The sequence below is a fragment of the Carlito syrichta genome, unplaced genomic scaffold (assembly GCF_000164805.1).
Source record: "Carlito syrichta isolate Samal-C Ts95f unplaced genomic scaffold, Tarsius_syrichta-2.0.1 Scaffold107969, whole genome shotgun sequence".
NCBI lineage: Eukaryota > Metazoa > Chordata > Mammalia > Primates > Tarsiidae > Carlito > Carlito syrichta.
The window spans coordinates 221,633-232,163 of record NW_007052065.1 but is presented as its reverse complement, the minus strand read 5'-3'; the positions used below and the strand labels follow the sequence as shown (position 1 = coordinate 232,163).

The following is a 10,531-nucleotide window of genomic DNA, read 5'->3' as shown; positions in this document are numbered from 1 at the left end:
CCCCCTCCCTCCCTCCCTCTCTCTCTCTCTCTTTTTTAATAGAATCTCACTCTGTCACCCAGATGGTAGCGCAGTGTCACAATCACAGCTCACTGCAATCTCATATTCCTGGGTTCAAGCAATTCTCTAGTAATTTTTTTTCCAGTAAAGACAGTCTCTCTATGTTGTCCAGGCTAGTGTCAAAGTCGTGGCCTCAAGGGATCCTCCCAAAGCCACTGGGATTACGGCGTGTTTCTTTCTTTTGTATCACTGATGCTGTTAAGCACAACTGAATAATCCTAACTCATGTAGTACCTTAGAGCAATAACTCTCAAGCTTCACTGCACATTAGAGTCATCAGGGAGCTTTGAGAAAGCCTAAGAACCAGGATATACCCAATACTATTCCATCAAGTCTCTGGAGCTGGGACCCAAGCACCTGCATTAAAAAAAAAAAACTCCCAGGAGATTCTCATGTGTAGCCAAGTGTGAAAGGCAGTGGGTTAGAGATGTGCTTCTTAAACTTTAAGGTGCCAAGGAATCGGCTGGGGATCTGGTTAAAGTGCAGATTCATGTTCAGTGGGTGTGGGGTAGGCCTGGGGCTCTGCATTTTTAATACACTTCCTAGCAGCACTGACGCTGCTATTCCATCGGTCACACCTGGAGCAACAAGGGGTCAGAACACTGAGTGAGGTCTTTGCTAAGAATCGCTACCATCACCATGACCATGACCACAACCACGACCATGTCCATGACCACAGCCATGACCGTGACCATGACCATGACCACGGCCGTCTTCTCTTTTCCTTCTGTCTCCTTTCCCTTCCTCTGTTCTTCCCTGTAGACCGCTACCACCTCCACTCATTACGCAGCTGCCATGTGCTAGGCACTAGGCTCAGGTTTCATATGTCTGATCTCTAATCTTGCTGACAGCTCTGCAAGGTAACACATCTTCTGAGCCCAAGAAGAATTCAGATTCATCTGAGGACATCCGACGAAGCCTGGGAGTTTATGAGTCCCTGGGCATCTATTTGCATAGCTGATTTGCATGAAGGCTTTGAGCTTTTGGGTTTTTGTGCTTTGGACTCAGGGAAAAAGGAAACTGTATGCTCAAGAGGGGCTGGACAGAGGGGCTGGAGGAAGACAAAGACATTGTGGTGTCTGGTCCTTGACCCAACCCAAGGCTCTCGGTCTGACCTCTTGGGACCTCAGGTATTCTCCCGGGTTGGTGCTGATCATGATTTAGCTTCAGTGCCTTAAAGCCCAGAGAAAACCTGCTGCTCTCCCAGCTCCTGGAGGATTTGGGTGGCTTTGTTTGTTTAGCTCAGGAAACCAGAGAGAGACAGCTGAGGCAGACATCTTTTGGGATCGTTGCCCAGCCTATACTGCACAGCCATCTGTGAAGAGTGTCCCTGCCCCAGCAGTAGGCTTCTGGAGCCATGCTTGTTTCTGTGATTCTGCTTCTTTTTGGCTGCAGTTGATTGGCCAAGATTGGTCACTTAGCCCACGGGCAGCAAGATCAATGGCTTGGCTGAGTCAGTCAGTGTCTCCTGAGAAAATGGAAGGAAGACACAGAGTTTCTTGTTAGTCAGAGTAAAGCCCACAGGTTATGTGGGGGCTGGGCAGCCATCTTTGGCCCATGGGCACAGAAACATAAAAGTTGAACCTCCAGAAGGAGAAGGTTCACAGAGAGAAGCAGATGTGAGACACTTAGTGGCCATGGAGAGGAGTCAGTAGTTGCCTTGCTTTCCAATCCCTGTCCAGCTGTACCACAGGGCCCCGGTGTCTCACCTCTCTGTAGCTCCACACTGCTTGTGGCAGACAAACTCTGGTGTCTGCCTCCCCGCCAAGATCTGCACTTCTTGGTGCTCAGGCTTTTGTATAATCCTTGCCCCCTTTCATACGGGTGGGAAGTGTGACTTTCCTCCAACCTATGGAATTTGTCAAGAGGGATGGGCTGTCACTTTCATGATCATGTTCTGTTACATAGGACTCCATTGTATATAATGCCACTGGCAAGGAGAGTTGAGGGCAGCCTCTGAGAGCAGCAAAAAAGTAGGAGCCCTGAGTCCTGCGGACGCAAGGAGGTGAATTCTGCCAACAACCCACGTGAGCCTGTGAATAGATTCTTCCCCAGGGAAGTACCCTCCCAGGTGAGAAGCCAACCTGGACAGGACATCGGTGGTAGCTTTGTGAAACCCTAAGAGGAGGCCCCAAGTAAGCCATGCCTGGACTCCTCACCACAGGAGCTGTGAGATGATGAATGTGTGTCATCTAAAGCCGGCATGTCTGTGGTAATTTACTACACAACGGAAAACTAATATACTGCTGCTCCTCATCAGTTTCTTTGGCATAGGTACGTTTCTGTGACTTGCATCCTGTAGACTCTTGGCTGAGACAAGCACACAGAGCCTGGTCCAGCATTCTCCCGGAGGAGCTGCCCGGCCAGAAGGGCACTGAAGGCGGCTTGAGCCAGCACAGCTGCCACCTGTGGTGGAAGGCTGATGGAGAGGAACAGCAGCTGGTGAGCCTGGACTCCTTGGAACTCATTGGGGACTCCCAGAAATATTTGGGGTAAGGAAGGAAGCAGACTGGTGTGGACAGGTGAGGCCTACTAAGCCAATAGAATGGGGGCATGTGATTTCATTTGTACTTATTACCCTGTATGGAGTTCACTGTAAATTTGTGTCTTGCATCAAATTTAGGACATTCGGGGCCATTATTTCTTCAAATATCTTTTCTGCCCTTTCAGTCTCTTCTCTACTTCTGAGACTCCAATTGAATGTATACTAGAAATTTCTGTTGTCCCACATGTCCCCGCTTGTCTTTTCTCTTGATGTTTTTTCCTCTTTTCTTCAGATTAGATTACTTCTATTGATCTATCTTCAAGTTTACTGACTTTTTTCTTCTGTTATCTCAATTCCTCTGTTAAGCCCATCCAGTGAATTTTTGTTTCAGATATTTTATTTTTCAGTTCTACATTTTCTGTTTGAGTCTTTCTTATAGTTTTCTATTTCTCTGCTGAGATTTCTAATTTTTCATTTGTTATGAGCATTTTTTAAAACATCATTGTGTGTGGATATTGTGATGATTAATGTTATGTGTCAATCTGACTGGGCTAAGGGATGCCTAGATATCTGGTAACACATTATTTCTGGGCATGTCTGTGAGGGTGTTTCTGAAAGAGATTAGCATTTGAATCAGGAGACTGAGTAAAGAAGATCAGCCTCATCAATGTGGGTGGGCATTATCAAATCTGGCAAGGTCCCAATAGAACAAAAAGTCATCATAAAACTTTCAGAAGGAAAGGAGAATGTTTTGTGGACCTTTATTTTTGCGTGTGGCAGTTTTAAGTTATTAGTTTTTGAAATCAATGCTTTTTAATGGAAATAACTTGACCAAAAATCTGTCACAGAATTTTGAGACCCACTAAAACAAAGTTTGATGAGAGAAAAAGAAACGAAGGGTGAATTTGTGCTCTTGAAGTTGGGATATCCATCTTCTCTTGTCCTCAGACATTGATGCTGTTGGGTCTTGGCCCTTCAGACTGAGTTACAAATCAGCTTTCCTAGTTCTCCACCTTACAGACAGCAGCTCATGGGACTTCTCAGCCATCATTATCACACAATACAATCACTACAATAAATATCTATCGACTGAACGATAGAGCTATCTCTCTATTAATCCGCCCACACATACCTATACATACTCTATTGGTTCTGTTTCTCTGGAGAATTCTGCCCAATACAGTTATAGTAACTGTCTTAACATCCTTGTTAGCTAATTCCAACATCTGGATGGTGTCAGTCAGTTTCTATTATTGAGAATGCATCCATTTAAAAAAAATGTTTGTACACGGAGTAATTTTGGATAGCATCTTAAGCATTATAAATGTTTTATTGTGGAGACTCTGGATTCCTCTAGCGAGTCCTGAATTTTTGGTTTCAGCAGGCAATTGGTCGGACTCAAAATGCACACCCTGTCGCTCATGGACCTTGTTAAAATGTGGCAGCTCAAATATCAGTTCAGTTCTTTTATCCTTAGCTGAGCTACTTTGAGCCTGCCTTCATATATGTGACTTAGAGGCCAGAAAGACATCTGGGCAAAGTTTATGCACAACATTTGAGCTCCTTTTCTCTTGTTTTCTTCTTTCATGGATTCTCCTTTTCACTTTTCAGGGGTTGTGGTTGCCCCAAACTCTCTGACTCTTCAAGTCAGAAGGAGTCCAGTGTGTTTCTATCAGCCTGCATGATATTACTCACCGAAGACTATCTTCAGGCTAAAACAGTTTTTTTAAAAAAGTGATGATGAGAGATCCCATCCACTACCATTTCCTTCTTTCAATGATTAAACCTCTCTAAAATTTCTCTGCTTTCGGTTGCTTCCCAATGACATCACCTAGTTGATTTTTATATTTAGTTTAGAGTTTATAATTGCTATCTGCAGGAATGACAGTATGATGGGGGTTTAGCCAGTCTCAGGAGGAGCATCTGTGATTACATGTGTGCTTACTGAATGCTGAACCTGAGGACATATGGGATATAAAAATATTACTGAGTCCTTTTTACAGATGAGAAAACTGAGCTCTCATAGGTTCATCTGGCTTAAAACACCCCTACGCCTTTCTATCCAAGTCCACTTGAGTGAGGCAGAAATAAGATATTGTCTACTCTGTTCAGACTGGGGAGCAAATGACAAGGAAAGAAGGAAGGGAGGTGAGTTGTCAAATGTGCAAGGCTAAAGTACCAGGCCTTTGAGTCAAGGAGTTAATATCATGCTCTAAAGCCCTGTGCATGATGTGTTCAAGGGTGTCTCAAGATTTCTTGGTTTCTTTCTTTTTTTGATTCCTTGTAACAATTCCTTGCTTCCCAGCTGTGCTAAGAGGATATTTGTCTGGTGAAAAGCAGAACTTTAGCAGAGCCTCATGACTATCCCTGATAGAATCAGAGACCAAGAAAAGTCAAAAGACCTCTGAGATGATCTCTCCCAGCCCCTTCATTTTAAACCGAGCCCCACAAAACCGAGCCCCAGAAAAGTGAAATGATTTGTCCAATATGGCCTAGCTATTTAGCGGCCGAGCTACTTGCAGTGTTCAAATTTTCTAAACTTCCCATCCAATGTTTCTTCTGCCAAACAAGCATAATTCTTTTACACACATGTGGAGTTCTCTCTCTATATATATCTGTCTCTGTCTGTCTGTCTCTCTCTCTCTCTCCCTCTCCCTCTCCATCTCTATCTTTCTCTGCTTGCCCATACACTATCACCAAATGTCAACACTCATGACTCCATTGGCCTCTGATGGCATGGAGGGGAGGGCACCTATTCAGTGGAGTTGTAGTTCTCAATCATTTTTAAAATTCCACAATACTTGCAAAACATGACACATACACACACATACCCAAGAAAACCACAGTTAACACCATCTCATCCAAGACCTGATGTTGATAGATTCCAGATGTGGTATGTACTTCTATGGCCCATACCCCTCCCCCACAACCCCCTACAGCACCCACCATAGATGCGAAAGGCATACTCGATCTTCAGGCTGGGGCAGGCCTGCTCACTGAACACCGATGCCATGCTCAGCACATCCTCGAAGGAGAACACATTGTTGTGGGAGAACACTTTGCAGATGCGGTCTCTGAAAGGGTTGACCTGTGGGTGGGAGGAAGAGGAGGGAAGGGGTCCATCAGGGTCAGTTTGTGTCTCCCGAGCCTCTCTCATCTGTCCCAAGCACTGTGTCTTGGGTTTGAGGAGACAGCAATAACTGCATCTTAAATATTAGAGTAGACGCTGGCTTGATGAGCCAGGACCCTGGGCATGATGGGGGTAGTGGGGACAGGAGAGATCCTGCTTGATGTCACTCTCTTCTTTACCATCTCCTCTGCATACACACTCCAAAGGTTCAGTTTTTGATTGTGTTATTCTGTTTACAGTTATTAATTTTTACTCCATTGTATGTAGAAAACTTAAGAAAGACAGAAAAGCATAAGGAATAGGGTAAGAATCATCTGTAATTCACTCCTCAGAGTTAGCCATGATCAACATATTGATGCAGAAGTCAGAGAGCCCTGGGCTTGAGGTCTGTCTGGCTTCACCATCTACTAGTGAGTGAGCTTAGTTTAGACAAACTACATAATCTCCCAGAGCCTAAGATTTCTCATCTACAAGATTGGGCAGGATAATTATATCTACCTGATAGGATTGTCTTGAGGATTCAACAAGATAGGCTTAAAGTTGCATGATCATAGCTCACCAGAGCCTTGACTTCCCAGGCTCAGGAGATCCTCAGCCTCCCTAGCAACTGGGACTACAGGTGTGCACCACCACGTCTGGCTAATTTTTTGATTTTTTTAAGCAGATGAAGTCTCGTTATGTTGCCTAGGCTGGTCTCAAACTCCTGGGCTTAAGCAATTCTTCCATCTTGGCCTCCAAAATTGCTGAGATTACAAGCATGAGTCACTGTGCCTGACCTCAATTTTCATTTTTAAACAAAACTATTTCTCAAATTAGGTCCCCAAATGGGCAAGAGTCACGTGATTTTCAACACCCTGGTTCCCCTACCCTGGGCCTGGCCAGCACCACATGAGGCACAGGAGTCCCTCTGCATTGGCCCTCATGGTCCTGGGCTTTTGGCACTCCAACAGCTTCCCTTCCAGCCCAGGTGCAGCTTGCTGGTTCTGTCTTGCTGCTCTCCCTCCAGACCCCAGGAATAAGCAGGTGGAGTGAGCTTTGGGGTGCAGGGGGTGGGCATATCTCATGAGGTTCAGTGGGGAACTGTACAGAACTAACTTGGCAATCTTTAAAAGTAGCAAGTTCGACGAGGCTCGGTGGCTCAGCCTGTAATCCCAACACTTTGGGAGGTCGAAGCCAGTGGATTGCCTGAGTTAGCAGGTTTGAGACAAAATTAAAATCCCAGCAGGTGATTTTGTGGATTTTATCAAACTGATTTTAACGTTTATATGGAGGCTAAGAGAGGTGGCTCACACCTATAATCCCAAGACTTTGGGATGCAGAGGTAAGAGGATTGCCTGAGCCCAAGGGCTCAAGGCCAGTCAGGGTAACTTGGCGAGACTACCTCTCTACAATAAATAAAAAATTAGCCGGTATGGTAGCGCATGCCTGTAGTTCTGGCTACTTGGCAGGCTGAGGTGGAAGGATCACCAGAGCCCAGCAGGTCGATGCAGGGGTGACCATGAGTGTGCCACTGCACTCCAGCCTGGGTGACAGAGTGAGACTACAACTAAAAAAAAAGTAGTAAGTTCATATTTGGCACCCTCCTCCTGCCACTTTCTGGGCCCCCAATTCATTCCCACCTCCTAGGACCTCTTTCCCTCAACTGCTCGGGGGTCTGGCCCTTGCCTGCTCTAGGCCCCAGCCCTTGCCTGCTTTAGGCCCCAGATCCTATCAGAGCCCAACCCTGACACCTTCCTCACCCCAACCAAAGTTCTTTTTCCTTATATGCAACTCAATAAGAAAGCTATCTGATCCCGTAAATTCACATGGCAGACATGAATGGCCAATGGTTCCTCAATCTTCCAAGTATCAAATTTGTTGAAGCAAACCTCAAGTTGATTGTTCTAGTTCCCTTTTTACAGATAAGATATCTTTTCACAGCCCCAGGCTTCATACAAAAGGGTTAGTCCAGTCTTTACAAAAGGACTCTATCCCCATCACCTCTTTCATAGGGATTTGAACCCCAGCCCCAGCCCCTAGGAGTCCATATCCCTGTCTAACTCTTCTTTGGGCTGCTCTTAGCTAACTGGTTCTGATTTCTCCATTTTTGGCCCATGAAAATTTATCTTTCTTTTTAAAACTCAATTACATATGCAAATGTATTGTTTTATTGTATTTGTATTCCTATGTATTTGAGGTGGGAGAGGGAACATTCTATGTCACCTCAGGAGGCCACAGCATTCTCAAACTTTAGTGAGTACATGAGTTACCTGGGGTCCTTGTTAAAAACATAAATTCATGTTTAGCAGGTGGAAAGTTTCAGGTATGCAAGAGCAATGAGCTCTAGAGACCTACTTTGTAACATTGTATCTTTTGTTCACAATACTGTACTGTGCACTAAACACGTGCTAAGAGGGCAGATCTTAGGTTAAGCATTCTTACCACAATTTTTAAAAATGCAAAAAAGTTTACCACACCGTGGTACATGGAATACACTATGTAAAGTCACACACACACACACACACACACACACACACACACACGTGTGCGTGCGTGCACGCACGGCCACACACAAAACTCTAAGCACTTACTCTCAGAAATCCTGTTTTAGAAGGTCTGGTGCAGTGTTATAGTGTCTCCCCAAAATTCATATGTTAAGTCATAATCCCTAGTAACTCAGAACTTGACCTTATTTGGAAATAGAGTTGTTGTAGATGTAATTAGCTAGATTTAAGGTGAAGTCATATGGAGTAGGCAAGCCCCTAGTCTACTGTGACTGGTGTCCCTGTAAAAAGGTAACTTTAGACACAGACACATTCACAGAAAGCACCATGTGAAGATAAAAGCAGAGATCAGGGTGGCACATCTACAAGTCAAGGAACACCAAAGATTGCCAGAAAACCACCAGAAGCTAGGAGAGAGACCTGGAACATATTCTCTCTCACAGCTCTCAGAAGGAATCAATTCTGCCCATACCTTGATCACTGACTTCTACCCATCAGAAACATGATGCTGTTGAAGGCACTTTGTGCTACTTTGTTATGGCCACTTTGGCAAACTAACACACCATGAAATCTGCACTGAAAATAAGATCTTCAAGTGACAGGGTTTATTAAATATATTAATATATATTTTATTGTTATGAATATACTATTATTAGTATATAATTATATATTGTTATATATTATTATAAATGTATATTCCTATACGTATAATAATATGCTATATATTTATCTGTTAATTTACTATATTACTATATCATATTATATATGATATATAATATTCTTTATATATAATTATTTTTACATGTAATGATAGTCTCTCATATATATGTTCCAGGAGTGTCCCAGGAGAATCCAAGCTGCCCTTCCAGAACCTCCAAACAAGCATCTGCTCTGTTTGGTTCCTGCATTGTTTCACCTGAACATGCACAGAAATGCTTGTTGACTGCTTCACATTAATACAGACAATGGTTATCTATGTGTTCCAGGGCACACATATCTAGCTAAGTGTCTTTACAGATTATATTACCAAATTTTAACTACATTAACTCTTACGAATGGATATGTGTTGGGATCAGGGAGGGCCGTGGACCCCGAGACCACTAGGATGCATTTGGGAGCTGTTGACCCAAGGAACTCTGCTGACCTAAGCTGAAGGCTCTGTGACTGTGACAGGCATGGCTAACTCTAGAAACTCATTGTTCCTGTTTCCCATGAACTGAGGTTTCGGCTTAAGTATTAGATATAATTCAAGCTCAGGTCACATTTGGGAGCCTTCTATACGGTACAAGCTTCTTTATAAGATTTAAAAGTATATTTGTAGAATTAGTATATACATATGGAGAGCTGTTTTCAGCTTTAGATGGTATAGATGATTATCTAGAGTTACCAGAAATGGCCCAGCACAAACTTTGGACTGGGGCACATTCCTAAGGGCCCAGCATGTACTTTGGACTGGGCTGCATTCTTTTAAATCGGTTTTAGCTACAGTTAGTGTAGGGTTTTTCTACTTATTATAGAAATTGAATTTATTTTACTCATAGAAAATATTGTAGAATAGGTCATGCTAACGTCAGGGAATTATGTCAGTTCAAGCATGATCAAACATGATATTTTGAGGTTTAATAAGAATACAGTTAACTTTAGAAATTTCATTGTCCCCATTTTCTACTACTGTGGTTTTGGCCTTAGTACAATTTACAGTTTATATTTGGGTTTTATTTTTAGAAGCTTTATTGCTGATGATCAGCTTTATATATTAGGATTAGGAATTGGAAACTTTTATAGAAATTAAGATAGATATATAGGATTTTAGAATAGCCATTTTGTTAAGAGATTGTAATCAATTGTTCCTAGAAATGGCCCAGCATGATCTTTGGACTGGGCCACATTCTTTAGGAACTGGTTTGAGCTATAATTAAGAGTTTCTATAGTGTAGGTAGAATTAGCACAGAATAGAACGGTATTAGGATTTAAGTTAGTCATTAGGTGTTGTGTATGCATAAACTTTAGAAGTTATTGATTATTAGAATATTATGATGTTAGAATTATTGTATTGCTTTTGAGGAACATTAACCAAGCATAAGGAACAGTGAGATAATTTTGGGATTGTCCTTCCTCATGCTTGGGAAAACGCCTGGTGGGTGTGGGACACCCCTCATCCACCTGACTTTGTGTTCATGTAAAAGTCTTGTGATTTAATTGGGATTGTCCTTCCTCATGCTTGAGGAAACACCTGGTGAGTGGGGGATGCCCCTCATCGACCTGGCTTTGTGTTCACGTGAAAGTCTTGTGATCTAACCCGTGAAAATTTAAGATAAAAAGCTTACGATTTGTCCCATTAAACGGCTTCTGCACTAAACAGAGTCCAGTCTC

At 43.1% G+C, this 10,531-nt stretch overlaps 1 protein-coding gene across 1 annotated transcript in view; it reads right to left on the bottom strand.

Annotated features, from left to right (window-relative positions):
* Nucleotides 1-10,531, bottom strand: part of CIB4 (calcium and integrin binding family member 4) — a 60,279-nt gene that overhangs the window by 7,863 nt on the left and 41,885 nt on the right. The window contains exon 4 of the mRNA XM_008068059.1: nt 5,492-5,633. Within this exon, the coding sequence (XP_008066250.1) occupies nt 5,492-5,633 (142 nt within the window). The remainder of the gene's footprint in view (nt 1-5,491; nt 5,634-10,531) is intronic.